The 15,869-nt window shown below is 45.3% G+C and overlaps 1 protein-coding gene across 5 annotated transcripts in view; it reads left to right on the top strand.

The window, feature by feature from the left end:
* grik5 (glutamate receptor, ionotropic, kainate 5) overlaps nt 1-15,869 on the top strand; it is a 164,524-nt gene that overhangs the window by 119,040 nt on the left and 29,615 nt on the right. For all 5 annotated transcript variants that reach the window (XM_090225689.1, XM_090225690.1, XM_036969381.2 and 2 more), the window contains 2 exons: nt 3,235-3,395; nt 3,646-3,810. Coding sequence is in view for 3 of the 5 variants with exons in the window: in XM_036969381.2 (XP_036825276.1) it covers nt 3,284-3,395; nt 3,646-3,810 (277 nt within the window). In the remaining 2 variants the exon portion in view is untranslated. The remainder of the gene's footprint in view (nt 1-3,234; nt 3,396-3,645; nt 3,811-15,869) is intronic.

Genomic DNA, 15,869 nt, shown 5'->3' on the forward strand with positions numbered 1-15,869 from the left:
GGAATGCTGACAGATCCGCCATTGTTTTGATTGAATGCCACTTCAGCTGCCCTCGATCAATATGCCATCACACACACACGCACACGCACACACAAACTGTACTGCAGTCACTGACACACACGTGTGCACACATACATTGGCTGGCACACACATATGCAGGCATACACAAGCATGGATAGTGACATACCGACACACACCGATTACCCTCACATTCAGACACTCAGACACACAGACCCCCCACCCCACCCCACCCCACACACACACACAAACACCCACTAACTCTGGCGTTGTGAAGATAGATTGAGAAAAGGGGAGCAGCTGTTCTGACTCCAGGTCTAGTTCTTTAGAATAGATGTGTGGTGCAGTGTGTCTATTCACAATACAGGAAATACAATATATTACAGGACACACTTCATTACACAACTCAGTCAGATCCAGAGAGCAGAGTGGCAGGGTGACAGAGCAGCATGTGGCAGTGGTCTCACTGTGACGTCTGTGTGTGTGTAACCTCTTGCATAACGGCTTCAGTGTTCTGATCGCTACCTGAGCCTAATGACAGGAACAGTGTGACCTGGTGGAACATTACATGCACTCACTCACTCACTCACTCACTCACTCACTCACTCACTGATTCTAGCAAGGGAATGACAGTGAGAAAGGTGAGTGATAGTTCATTTAATTTGTAAAGTGCTTTTCTCATACTCAAGGCATCAGATCCAGTGGACAGGAGAACTGAACTAACATACAGTGCCAATCAAAAGTTTGGACACACCTACTCATTCAAGGGTTTTTCTTTTTTTGGACTATTTTCTACATTGTATAATAATAGTGAAAACATGAAAACTATTAAATAATACATATGGAATCATGTAGTAACCAAAAAAGTGTTAAACAAATCAACAAATATTGTAGATTTTAGATTCATCGAAGAAGCCACACTTTGCCTTGATGACAGCTTTGCACAATCTTGGCATTCTCTCAACTAGTTTTTCCTTCACTCTGCGGTCCAAACCATCTCAATTGGGTTGAGGTCGGGTGATTGTGGAGGCCAGGTCATCTGATGCAACACTCCTTCACTCTCCTTATTGGTCAAATATCCCTTACACAGCCTTTGTCCTGTTGAAAAACAAATGATAGTCCCACTTAGCGCAAACCAGATGGGATGGTGTATTGCTGCAGAATGCTGTGATAGCCATGCTGTTTAAGTGTGCCTTGAATTCTAAATAAATCATTGACAGTGTCACCAGCAAAGCACCCCGACACCTTCACACCTCCACGCTTCACGGTTGGAACCACACATGGGGAGATCATCCGTTCACCTACTCTGCGTCTCACAAAGACACGGTGGTTAGAACCAAAAAATCTCAAATTTCGACTCATCAGACCAAAGGACAGATTTCCACCAGTCTAATGTGCATTGCTAGTGTTTATTGGCCCAAGCAAGTCTTCTTATTATTGGTTTCCTTTATTAGTGGTTTCTTTGCAGCAATTTGACCCTAAAGGCCTGATTCACGCAGTCTATTCTGAACAATTGACGTTGAGATGTGTCTGTTACTTGAACTCTGTGAAGCATTTATTTGGGCTACAATCTGAGGTGCAGTTAACTCTAAGGAAATTATCCTCTGCAGCAGAGGTAACTCTGGGTCTTCCTTTCCTGTGGTGGTCCTCATGAGAGACAGTTTCATCATAGCCCTTGATGGTTTTTGCGACTGCACTTTTTTTCCGCAATGACTGAACTTAATGTCTTAAAGTAATGATGGACTGTCCTTTCTCTTTGCTTATTTGAGTTGCTCTTGCCATAATATGGACTTGGCATTTTCCCAAATAGGGCTATCTACTGTATACCAACCTTACCTTGTCACAACACAACTGATTAGCTCAAACGCATTAAGAGGAAAGAAATTCCACAAATGTACTTTTAACAAGGAACACCTGTTAATTGAAATGCATTCCAGGTGACTACCTCATGAAGCTGGTTGAGAGAATTCCTAGAATGTGCAAAGCTGTCATCAAGGCAAAGGGTGGCTACTATGAAGAATTTATTTTATTTGTTTATCACTTTTTTGGTTACTACATGATTCCATATGTGTTATTTCATCGTTTTGATGTCTTCATTATTATTCTACAATGTAGAAAATAGTCAAAATAAAGAAAAACCCTTGAATGAGTAGGTGTGTCCAAACCTTTGACTCATACTGTAGGTCCTTGAAAGCGTTTCTGAATTGCTCAGTCTTTAGCTACGCCTTAAACGAGTCCAGAGACTCTGCAGCCCTGACAGTGACTGGAAGTTTGTTCCACAGCTGAGGGGCTGCACAACTGAAAGTCCTGTCACCCGTAGTGTTTAGTCTGCTATGGGGCTGCTGAAGGGAGATGGACCTGGAGGAGTGAACGGTGTGTGTGGGGCTGGAGGGTAGGATGAAGTCAGACAGCTACTTGATGTGAGAGAAAAATAAAAGAAAGGGAGAGCCTAGGGGGAGAGGGAGAAAGGAAGAGCTACAGGGAAGAGGGAGAAAGGGAGAGCTAAGTGGGAGAGGGAGAAAGGGAAAGCTAAGGGGGAGAGGGAGAAAGGGAGAGCTAAGGGGGAGAGGGAGAAAGGGAGAGCTAAGGGGAAGAGGGAGAAAGGGAGAGCTAAAGGGGATAGGGAGAAAGGGAGAGCCTAGGGGGAGAGGGAGAAAGGGAGGGAGAGTAAAAAAGACAAGCGTGAAGGGAAATGAAGGCAAGGAGGGAGGGAAGAGAGATGAAGATGCAACACATTCTTACCTCCCAGGGGTCAGATAGAAGCAGTCAAGCTGCTGTGTTGTGCCTACAGGGTCAAAGGTGACTCATCTCCAACTCACACAGATACCAGACACACATCACACACATTTCCATCTCAGAGGTCAAACTGAGGGTCATGACCAGCTGACGGTGAGCAGAAACAAGACGCTATACACCACACACATACGCTTTATCTTCTTGTCTGTTCTCACACACACATTAAACTGTCACTTAGAATGGGGGTTGTCACTCAGAGTGAGTGAGGGTGGTTTTGCAGCAGGCAGAGCAGAGCTGTGTGTGTTTTAATGTGTGGGTCTTGTGATCATAACAAGCTCTTTAAATAAAGATTTAACCATTGGCGCTACAGATGTGTGCACAGAGTGAGAACGATTGTGTGTGCATGTATGTGTGTTTGTGAGTGTGTGTCTGTGTGTTTGTGTATATTTTGGTGTTGTAACGTATCCTCCCGTCCTTTAGGTGGCGAGCAGGCAGCCAGCAGACCGTTCTCCATGAGGAGCAGTAGAAGATGCCGGCTCTGCCAGCGCTGCTGCTGTCGATACACTTCTCCTCCTTCCTGCTAGTTACCATGGCACCACGCTCCGGAAGCCAGGCCGCCATGCTCTCCTCCGTCCGGATGGGTGAGTGTCCATCTATCAATCATCCATCCATCCCTCTTTCCATCCCTTGATGACCCTCAGGTGTCTGTCTCCCTCTCCTCCCCCGGTGTCTCACCCCCCTCCACCAGGACACACCCACTCACTCATCTGGCCTTCACACCCCTCGTAAATACTCTGCTTGTCTCCTCTCTTTTTGTCTTATTGTCTAATGGTGAGTAACATCAATGTTTTCTCCCGTTCCATATCTCCATCTCCCTCCCTCCCCATGTAGCTGCGATCCTGGATGACCAGTCAGTGTGTGGGCGTGGGGAGCGGCTGGCTCTGGCCCTGGCCAGGGAGAACATCAACAGTGTGATGGAGGGAGGGGCTAGAGCCCGTGTGGAGGTGGACATATTCGAACTACAGAGGGACTCCCAGTATGAGACCACTGACACCAGTGAGTAACACCACTACAGACCACTAAGACCAGTACTGACTAGGCTGCAAATCCAAGATGGCGTAGCAGTCTGTCTTTGTGTTTGTCTATGTCTTATCCCATGTATATAGTCCTTTTTTTGTATTTTAATCTCACTTTCTATCTACGAACTAAATATACTTTCCTACAAACTTTCCTGCAACCTTTCTTGCAACCTGCCTCACCCAATGTGGTACGGCTTTGCTATTTTTATTCCTTATAACTGGAACCTCCATCAGGAGCTAGCCAGCTAACTAGCTATTAGCTATTAATTATTGTTAGCCACGGTTAGCGGTCTTCACCTTTAGCTCAGACACCAGCCAGCTTTAGCTCAGACAATACCTGCCAGTCTGAACAGCACGATATCAACCCAGAGCATATCGGATTGCTTCTCTCTGCCACATCACAACCGAGTGATTACTGTTAGCTAAAACCTCTGTCCCGAAGCAAGCATCAGTTAGCCTTGAGCTAGCCTCGAGCTAGGCCCATACACCAGGTAATTCTTGGGCTACAATGCCTCTTTGCCAATTGGCCTGGACCCTTTCTTGTCCACACGGAGCCCCGCAGATCCATCACGACTGGTCTGCCGACGTAATTGTCCGATGTGGTTTCAACAGGCCAATTGGCGATGTCGCCGAAGACCCATCTGCTAGCTGTGTCTCCCGCTCGCCTAGCGTAGTAGCAACTACCGAACGGCTCCCAGACTCACCTATTGCCGCTCAATGGATCCTATGATCCCTCGGCTACACAGCTGATGCCCGTTGGACTGTTTCAATAACATGGTACCTCATTCTGTTTATCTGTCGGCCCCAGCCTCGAACTCAGGTCCTGTATGTACCTAACTGACCCACTCTGCCCATTCATCGGCATTTATCCGTTGTTGACTTAGCTCTCCCGATCAACACCTGCGATTTCTTTATGCCTCTCTCTAATGTCCATATGCCTTGTCTACTGCTGTCTCAGCTAGTTCTTATTGTTTTATTTCACTGTAGAACCCCCAGTCCCGCACAACATGCCTTAGATAGCTCTCTTGTCCCACCCCCCACACATGCGGAGCCTCACCTGGCTTAACTGGTGCCGCCAGAGATGCAACCTCTCTCATCGTCACTCAACGCCTAGGTTAACCTCCACTGTACTCATATCCTACCATACCCTTGTCTGTACATTATGCCCTGAATCTATTCTACCACGCCCAGAAATCTGCTCCTTTGATTCTCTGTTCCATGCGCACTAGACGACCAGTTCTTATAGCTTTTAGCCGTCCCCATATCCTACTCCTCCTCTGTTCCTCTGGTGATGTAGAGGTTAACCCAGGCTCTGTAGGGCCCAGTACTACACCTATTCCCCAGGCTCTCTCATTTGTTGACTTCTGTAACCGTAAAAGCCTTGGTTTCATACATGTTAACATCAGAAGCGTCCTCCCTAAGTATTTGTATTATTCACTGCTTTAGCACACTCCGCCAACCCTGATGTCCTAGCCGTGTCTGAATCCGGGCTCAGGAAGGCCACCAAAAATTCTGAAATTTCCATCTCCAACTACAACATTTCCTGTCAAGATAGAAATGCCAAAGGGGCAGAGTTGCAATCTACTGCAGAAATAGTCTGCAGAGTTCTGTCATACTATCCAGATCTGTACCCAAACAGTTTGAGCTTCTACTTTTAAAAATCCACCTTTCCAGATATAAGTCTCTCAATGAGGTAACTTGTTATAGACCCCCCTCAGCCCCCAGCTGTGCCCAGGACACCATTTGTGAATTGATTGCCCCTCATTTATTTCAGAGTTCGTAGAGTTAGGTGACCTAAACTGGGATATGCTTAACACCCCGGCCTTCCTACAATCTAAGCTAGATGCCCTCAATCTCACAAACGATCAAGGAACCTACCAGGTACAACCCTAAATCTGTAAACATGGCACCCTCATAGATATCATCCTGACCAACTTGCACTCTAAATACACGTCTGCTGTCTTCAACCAGGATTTCAGCGATCACTGCCTCATTGCCTGCGTCCGTAATGGGTCCGCGGACAAACAACCACCCCTCATCACTGTCAAACGCTCCCTAAAATACTTCGTAAAGCAGGCCTTTCTAATTGACATGGCCCGAGTATCCTGGAAGGATATTGACCTCGTCCCATCAGTAGAGGATGCCTGGTTGTTCTTTAAAAGTGCTTTCCTCACCATCTTAAATAAGCTTGCCCCATTTAAAAAATATAGAACTAAGAACAGATGTAGCCCTTGGTTCACTCCAGATTTGACTGCCCTTGACCAGTACAAAAACATCCTGTGGTGTACTGCATTAGCATCGAATAGCCCCCGCGATATGCAACTTTTCAGGGAAGTTAGGAACCAATATACTCAGTCAGTTAGGAAAGCAAAGGCTAGCTTTTTCAAACAGAAATTTGCATCCTGTAGCACAAATTCCAAAAGGTTTTGGGACACTGTAAAGTCCATGGAGAATAAGAGCACCTCCTCCCAGCTGCCAACTGAACTGAGGTTAGGAAACACTGTCACCACCGATAAATCTACGATAATTGAACATTTCAATAAGCATTTTTCCATGGCTGGCCATGCTTTCCACCTGGCTAACTCTACCTTGGCCAACATTTCGGCACCCCCCGCAGCAACTTGCCCAAGCCCCCAGCTTCTCCTTCACCCAAATCCAGATAGCTGATGTTCTGAAAGAGCTTCAAAATCTGGAACCCTACAAATCAGCTGGGCTAGATAATCTGGACCCTCTCTTTCTAAGATTTTAGAAAGCCTGTTCAACCTCTCTCTCGTATCGTCTGAGATCCATAAAGATTGGAAAACTGCCGCGGTCATCCACCTCTTCAAAGGGGGAGACACTCTAGACCCAAATTGTTACAGAACTATATCTATCCTTCCCTGCCTTTCTAACGTCTTCAAAAGCCAAGTTAACAAACAGATCACCGACCATTTACAATCCTACCGTACCTTTTCCGCTATGCAATCTGGTTTCCGAGCTGGTCATGGGTGCACCTCAGCCATGCTCAAGGTCCTAAATGATATCATGACTGCCATCGATAGAAGACAGTACTGTGCAGCCGTCTTCATCGACCAGGCCAAGGCTTCAACTCTGTCAATCACCAGATTCTTATCGGCAGACTCAATAGCCTTGATTTCTCAAATGACTGCCTCGCCTGGTTCACCAACTACTTCTCAGATAGAGTTCAGTGTGTCAAATCGGACGGCCTGTTGTCCAGACCTATGGCAGTCTCTATGGGGGTGCCACATGGTTCAAGTCTCGGGCCGACTATTTTCTCTGTATACATCAATGATGTCGCTCTTGCTGCTGGTGATTCTCTGATCCACCTCTATGCAGACGACACCATTCTGTATACTGGCCCTTCTTTGGACACTGTGTTAACAAACCTCCAAATGAGCTTCAATGCCATACAACACTCCTTCCTTGGCCTCCAACTGCTCTTAAACGCTAGTCAAACTAAATGCATGCTCTTCAACCGATCGCTGCCCGCACCCGCCCGACTAGAATCACTACTCTGGACGGTTCTGACTTAGAATATGTGGATAACTACAAATACCTAGGTGTCTAGTTAGACTTTAAACTATCTTTCCAGACTCACATTAAGCATCTCCAATCCAAAATGAAATCTAGAATCGGCTTCCATTTTTGCAACAAAGCCTTCCTATCCTATCCTACCGATCCTTGACTTCGGCGATGTCATTTATAAAATTGCCTCCAACACTCTACTCAGCAAATTGGATGTAGTCTATCACAGTGCCATCCGTTCTGTCACCAAAGTCCCATCTTCTACCCACCACTGCGACTTGTATGCTCTCGTTGGCGGGCCCTTCTTTCGTATTCGTTGCCAAGCCCACTGGCTCCAGGTCATCTATAAGTCTGACCAGTACTGACCAGTAATAATACCAGTACAGACAAGTACTGATCAGTAATACTAGTACAGACCAGTACTGACCAGTAATTTCAGTACAGACCAGAACAGAACAGTCATACCAGTACAGACCAGTACTGACCAGTTTTACCAGTACAGACCAGTAATAGCAGTACAGACCAGTACTGACTAGTAATACCAGTACATCTCAGTACAGACCAGTACTAACCATTACTGACCCGTAATATCAGTACAGACCAGTACTGACCACTACTGACCAGTAATACCAGTACAGACCAGTACTGACCAGTACAGACCAGTGCAGACCAATACTGATCAGAATTATCAGTACAGACCAGCACAGATCAGTACTGACTTGTAATACCAGTACAGACCAGTACTGACTTGTAATACCAGTACTTACCAGTAATACGAGTACAGACCATTACTGACCAGTAATACCAGTACAGACCAGTACTGAACAGTAATACCAGTACAGACCCGTACAGACCAGTAATACCAGTACAGACCAGTACTGAACAGTAATACCAGTACAGACCCATACAGACCAGTAATACCAGTACAGACCAGTACTGAACAGTAATACCAGTAATTACAGACTTTATTTACAAAACAGATTGAGGATTTCATTCAGTAGTTTATGTGTATTAGCTCACAGACCAATGACTTCTATCAGGATACAGACACTTGCTGTTCCCGTTGCAAGAAGTCACCACCCTGGAGGGGGGCTGGAGGGAGAAGTGACTGTGCGTGGACGTGTGTGAATGTACAGTACAGTATATGTGTGTGTGTGTGCTTGTGTGTGGATTTATTCATGTGTGTGCGCTTGTGTGTGGATTTATTCATGTGTACATGCTTGTGTGTGGCTTTATTCATGTGTGTGTATGTGTGTGTGTGTGTGTGTGTGTGTGTGTGTGTGTGTGTGTGTGTGTGTGTGTGTGCATGTGTGTGGATTTATTAATTTGGGTGTGTGCTTGTGTGTGGATCTATTCATGTGTGTGTGCTTGTGTGTGGATTTATTCATGTGTACATGCTTGTGTGTGGCTTTATTCATGTGTGTGTATGTGTGTGTGTGTGTGTGTGTGTGCATGTGTATGGACTTATTAATGTGTGTGTGCTTGTGTGTGGCTTTATTCATGTGTGTGTGTGTGTGTGTGTTTTGTGTGCGTCCTTGACCAGTGGGCAGGACACTCTGACAGGCGTATTTGCCATCAGGGTCCTTGGATCACAGGCCTCATCTTATAGCTGTAGCTGTATGAGACACATGCACACACACACACACACACAGACACACACACACACACACACACACACACACACACACACACACACACACACACACACACACACACACACACACACACACACACACACACACACACACACCAGAGGTTATGGATGGTGAGGATGGAGAGATGTAGAGGATTGAAATGGAGCCCAGGGTGAATCTCAGTAGTCTGAAGCAGCTTCCTCTCCTCATCTCATTACCTTCAGCAGAACTGACATGAAGATGCACCATAAACAGTGCCTTGCAAAAGTATTCATCCCGCTTGGCATTTTTCCTATTTTGTTGCATTACAACCTGTAATTTAAATAGATTTTCATTTGGATTTCATGTAATGGACATATACAAAATAGTCCAAATTGGTGAAATTAAATGAAAAAAATTACTTGTTTAAAAAATTCTAAAAGATAGGAAACTGAAAAGTGCTGTGTGCATATGTATTCACCCCCTTTGCTATGAAGCCCCTAAATAAGATCTGGTACAACCAATTACCTTCAGAAGTCACATAATTAGTTAAATAAAGTCCACCTGTGTGCAATCTAAGTGTCACATGATCTTTCGCATGATCTCAGTATAAATACACCTGTTCTGAAAGGCCCCAGAAGCTGCAAATCAAATCAAATCAAATCAAATCAAATGTATTTATATAGCCCTTCGTACATCAGCTGATATCTCAAAGTGCTGTACAGAAACCCAGCCTAAAACCCCAAACAGCAAGCAATGCAGGTGTAGAAGCACGGTGGCTAGGAAAAACGCCAACCCAGACAGGATGACCACATCAGTGAATCAACCCACTCAGGTGACGCACCCCCTCCAGGGACAGCATGAGAGAGCCCCAGTAAGCCAGTGACTCAGCCCCTGTAATAGGGTTAGATGCAGAGAATCCCAGTGGAAAGAGGGGAACCGGCCAGGCAGAGACAGCAAGGGCGGTTCGTTGCTCCAGAGCCTTTCCATTCACCCTCCCACTCCTGGGCCAGACTACACTCAATCATATGACCCACTGAAGAGATGAGTCTTCAGTAGAGACTTAAAGGTTGATACCGAGTTTGCGTCTCTGACATGGGTAGGCAGACCGTTCCATAAAAATGGAGCTCTATAGGAGAAAGCCCTGCCTCCAGCTGTTTGCTTAGAAATTCTAGGGACAATTAGGAGGCCTGCGTCTTGTGACCTTAGTGTACGTGTAGGTATGTACGGCAGGACCAAATCAGAGAGATAGGTAGGAGCAAGCCCATGTAATGCTTTGTAGGTTAGCAGTAAAACCTTGAAATCAGCCCTTGCTTTGACAGGAAGCCAGTGTAGAGAGGCTAGCACTGGAGTAATATGATCAAATTTTTTGGTTCTATTCAGGATTCTAGCAGCCGTATTTAGCACTAACTGAAGTTTATTTAGTGCTTTATCCGGGTAGCCGGAAAGTAGAGCATTGCAGTAGTCTAACCTAGAAGTGACAAAAGCATGGATAAATTTTTCTGCATCATTTTTGGACAGAAAGTTTCTGATTTTTGCAATGTTACGTAGATGGAAAAAAGCTGTCCTTGAAATGGTCTTGATATGTTCTTCAAAAGAGAGATCAGGGTCCAGAGTAACGGCGAGGTCCTTCACAGTTTTATTTGAGACGACTGTACAACCATTAAGATTAATTGTCAGATTCAACAGAAGATCTCTTTGTTTCTTGGAACCTAGAACAAGCATCTCTGTTTTGTCCGAGTTTAAAAGTAGAACGTTTGCAGCCATCCACTTCCTTATGTCTGAAACACATTCTTCTAGCAAGGGCAATTTTGGGGCTTCACCATGTTTCATTGAAATGTACAGCTGTGTGTCATCCGCATAGCAGTGAAAGTTAACATTATGTTTTCGAATAACATCCCCAAGAGGTAAAATATATAGTGAAAACAATAGTGGTCCTAAAACGGAACCTTGAGGAACACCGACATTTACAGTTGATTTGTCAGAGGACAAACCATTCACAGAGACAAACTGATATCTTTCCGACAGATAAGATCTAAACCAGGCCAGAACTTGTCCGTGTAGACCAATTTGGGTTTCCAATCTCTCCAAAAGAATGTGGTGATCGATGGTATCAAAAGCAGCACTAAGGTCTAGGAGCACGAGGACAGATGCAGAGCCTCGGTCCGATGCCATTAAAATGTCATTTACCACCTTCACAAGTGCCGTCTCAGTGCTATGATTGGGTCTAAAACCAGACTGAAGCATTTCGTATACATTGTTTGTCTTCAGGAAGGCAGTGAGTTGTTGCGCAACAGCCTTTTCTAAAATTTTTGAGAGGAATGAAAGATTCGATATAGGCCGATAGTTTTTTATATTTTCTGGGTCAAGGTTTGGCTTTTTCAAGAGAGGCTTTATTACTGCCACTTTTAGTGAGTTTGGTACACATCCGGTGGATAGAGAGCCGTTTATTATGTTCAACATAGGAGGGCCAAGCACAGGAAGCAGCTCTTTCAGTAGTTTAGTTGGAATAGGGTCCAGTATGCAGCTTGAAGGTTTAGAGGCCATGATTATTTTCATCATTGTGTCAAGAGATATAGTACTAAAACACTTGAGCGTCTCTCTTGATCCTAGGTCCTGGCAGAGTTGTGCAGACTCAGGACAACTGAGCTTTGAAGGAATGCGCAGATTTAAGGAGGAGTCCGTAATTTGCTTTCTAATAATCATAATCTTTTCCTCAAAGAAGTTCATGAATTTGTCACTGCTAAAGTGAAAGTCATCCTCTCTTGGGCAATGCTGCTTTTTAGTTAGCTTTGCGACAGTATCAAAAAAGGAATTTCGGATTGTTCTTATTTTCCTCAATTAAGTTAGAAAAATAGGATGATCGAGCAGCAGTAAGGGCTCTTCGGTACTGCACAGTACTGTCTTTCCAAGCTAGTCGGAAGACTTCCAGTTTGGTGTGGCGCCATTTCCGTTTCAATTTTCTGGAAGCTTGCTTCAGAGCTCGGGTATTTTCTGTGTACCAGGGAGCTAGTTTCTTATGAGAAATGTTTTTAGTTTTTAGGGGTGCAACTGCATCTAGGGTATTGCGCAAGGTTAAATTGAGTTCCTCAGTTAGGTGGTTAACTGATTTTTGTCCTCTGGCGTCCTTGGGTAGACAGAGGGAATCTGGAAGGACATCAAGGAATCTTTGTGTTGTCTGTGAATTTATAGCACGACTTTTGATGATCCTTGGTTGGGGTCTGAGCAGATTATTTGTTGCAATTGCAAACGTAATAAAATGGTGGTCCGATAGTCCAGGATTATGAGGAAAAACATTAAGATCCACAACATTTATTCCATGGGACAAAACTAGGTCCAGCGTATGACTGTGACAGTGAGTGGGTCCAGAGACATGTTGGACAAAACCCACTGAGTCGATGATGGCTCCGAAAGCCTTTTGGAGTGGGTCTGTGGACTTTTCCATGTGAATATTAAAGTCACCAAAGATTAGAATATTATCCGCTATGACTACAAGGTCCGATAGGAATTCAGGGAACTCAGTGAGGAACGCTGTATATGGCCCAGGAGGCCTGTAAACAGTAGCTATAAAAAGTGATTGAGTAGGCTGCATAGATTTCATGACTAGAAGCTCAAAAGACGAAAACGTCATTTTTTTTTTTGTAAATTGAAATTTGCTATCGTAAATGTTAGCAACACCTCCGCCTTTGCGGGATGCACGGGGGATATGGTCACTAGTGTAGCCAGGAGGTGAGGCCTCATTTAACACAGTAAATTCATCAGGCTTAAGCCATGTTTCAGTCAGGCCAATCACATCAAGATTATGATCAGTGATTAGTTCATTGACTCTAATTGCCTTTGAAGTAAGGGATCTAACATTAAGTAGCCCTATTTTGAGATGTGAGGTATCATGATCTCTTTCAATAATGACAGGAATGGAGGTGGTCTTTATCCTAGTGAGATTGCTAAGGTGAACACCGCCATGTTTAGTTTTGCCCAACCTAGGTCGAGGCACAGACACGGTCTCAATGGTGATAGCTGAGCTGACCAGCTGATGAGCTGATGCAACACCATGAAGACCAAGGAGCGCGCCAAACAAAACATTCCCTAACCAGAAACCGTGGATTGATGGCAGCATTCGTGTGAAACTGAAAGCGCGAACCACTGCTTTTAATCAGGGCAAGGTGTCAGGTAACATGACCGAATACAAACAGTGCAGCAATTCCCTCCGCAAGGCTATCAAACAAGCTAAGCGCCAGTACAGAGACAAAGTAGAATCTCAATTCAACGGCTCAGACACAAGAGGCATGTGGCAGGGTCTACAGTCAATCACGGACTACAGGAAGAAATCCAGCCCAGTCACGGACCAGGATGTCTTGCTCCCAGGCAGACTAAATAACTTTTTTGCCCGCTTTGAGGACAATACAGTGCCACTGACACGGCCTGCAACGAAAACATGCGGTCTCTCCTTCACTGCAGCCGAGGTGAGTAAGACATTTAAACGTGTTAACCCTCGCAAGGCTGCAGGCCCAGACGGCATCCCCAGCCGCGCCCTCAGAGCATGCGCAGACCAGCTGGCCGGTGTGTTTACGGACATATTCAATCAATCCCTATACCAGTCTGCTGTTCCCACATGCTTCAAGAGGGCCACCATTGTTCCTGTTCCCAAGAAAGCTAAGGTAACTGAGCTAAACGACTACCGCCCCGTAGCACTCACATCCGTCATCATGAAGTGCTTTGAGAGACTAGTCAAGGACCATATCACCTCCACCCTACCTGACACCCTAGACCCACTCCAATTTGCTTACCGCCCAAATAGGTCCACAGACGATGCAATCTCAACCACACTGCACACTGCCCTAACCCATCTGGACAAGAGGAATACCTATGTGAGAATGCTGTTCATCGACTACAGCTCGGCATTCAACACCATAGTACCCTCCAAGCTCGTCATCAAGCTCGAGACCCTGGGTCTCGACCCCGCCCTGTGCAACTGGGTACTGGACTTCCTGACGGGCCGCCCCCAGGTGGTGAGGGTAGGCAACAACATCTCCTCCCCGCTGATCCTCAACACTGGGGCCCCACAAGGGTGCGTTCTGAGCCCTCTCCTGTACTCCCTGTTCACCCACGACTGCGTGGCCACGCACGCCTCCAACTCAATCATCAAGTTTGCGGACGACACAACAGTGGTAGGCTTGATTACCAACAACGATGAGACGGCCTACAGGGAGGAGGTGAGGGCCCTCGGAGTGTGGTGTCAGGAAAATAACCTCACACTCAACGTCAACAAAACTAAGGAGATGATTGTGGACTTCAGGAAACAGCAGAGGGAACACCCCCCTATCCACATCGATGGAACAGTAGTGGAGAGGGTAGCAAGTTTTAAGTTCCTCGGCATACACATCACAGACAAACTGAATTGGTCCACTCACACAGACAGCATCGTGAAGAAGGCGCAGCAGCGCCTCTTCAACCTCAGGAGGCTGAAGAAATTCGGCTTGTCACCAAAAGCACTCACAAACTTCTACAGATGCACAATCGAGAGCATCCTGGCGGGCTGTATTACCGCCTGGTATGGCAACTGCACCGCCCACAACCGTAAGGCTCTCCAGAGGGTAGTGAGGTCTGCACAACGCATCACCGGGGGCAAACTACCTGCCCTCCAGGACACCTACACCACCCGATGTCACAGGAAGGCCATAAAGATCATCAAGGACATCAACCACCCGAGCCACTGCCTGTTCACCCCGCTATCATCCAGAAGGCGAGGTCAGTACAGGTGCATCAAAGCTGGGACCGAGAGACTGAAAAACAGCTTCTATCTCAAGGCCATCAGACTGTTAAACAGCCACCACTAACACTGAGTGGCTGCTGCCAACACACTGACACTGACTCAACTCCAGCCACTTTAATAATGGGAATTGATGGGAAATGACGTAAATATATCACTAGCCACTTTAAACAATGCTACCTTATATAAATGTTACTTACCCTACATTATTCATCTCATATGCATACGTATATACTGTACTCTATATCATCGACGGTATCCTTATGTAATACATGTATCACTAGCCACTTTATACTATACTATGCCACTTTGTTTACATACTCATCTCATTTGTACATACTGTACTCGATACCATCTACTGTATCTTGCCTATGCTGCTCTGTACCATCACTCATTCATATATCCTTATGTACATATTCTTTATCCCCTTACACTGTGTACAAGACAGTAGTTTTGGAATTGTTAGTTAGATTACTTGTTATTACTGCATTGTCGGAACTAGAAGCACAAGCATTTCGCTACACTCGCACTAACATCTGCTAACCATGTGTATGTGACAAATAAAATTGGATTTGATTTGATTTGATTTGGACAAAGTTGTGGAGAAGTACAGATCAGGGTTGGATTCGAAAATAAATATCAGAAACTTTAAACATCCCACGGAGCACCATTAAATCCATTATTAAAAAATTGAAAGAATATGGCACCACAACAAACCTGCCAAGAGAGGGCAGCCCACCAAAACTCACAGACCAGGCAAGGAGGGAATTAATTAGAGAGGCAACAAAGAGACCAAAGATAACCCTGAAGGAGCTGCAAAGCTCCTTCAGGGGATGAATAGTTATGCACTCTTAAGTTTTCTGTTTTTTGTGTGTCTTATTTCTTGTTTGTTTTACAATGAAAGATATTTTGCATCTTCAAAGTGGTAGGCATGTTGTGTGAGTCAAATGATACAATCCCCCAAACAATCCATTTTAATTTCAGGTTGTAAGGCAACAAAATAGAAAAATTCCAAGGGGGTGAATACTTTCGCAAGCCACTGTACTTACTGTAGCCCCATGATGTGTGCGATTATTGCCCCCTGTCAATCATTGACTCTCGTGTCCCTGTTACTGTCTAGGTTCAACA

The sequence above is a fragment of the Oncorhynchus mykiss genome, chromosome 3 (genome assembly GCF_057628025.1).
Source record: "Oncorhynchus mykiss isolate SJ-2025 chromosome 3, ASM5762802v1, whole genome shotgun sequence".
Lineage (NCBI taxonomy): Eukaryota > Metazoa > Chordata > Actinopteri > Salmoniformes > Salmonidae > Oncorhynchus > Oncorhynchus mykiss.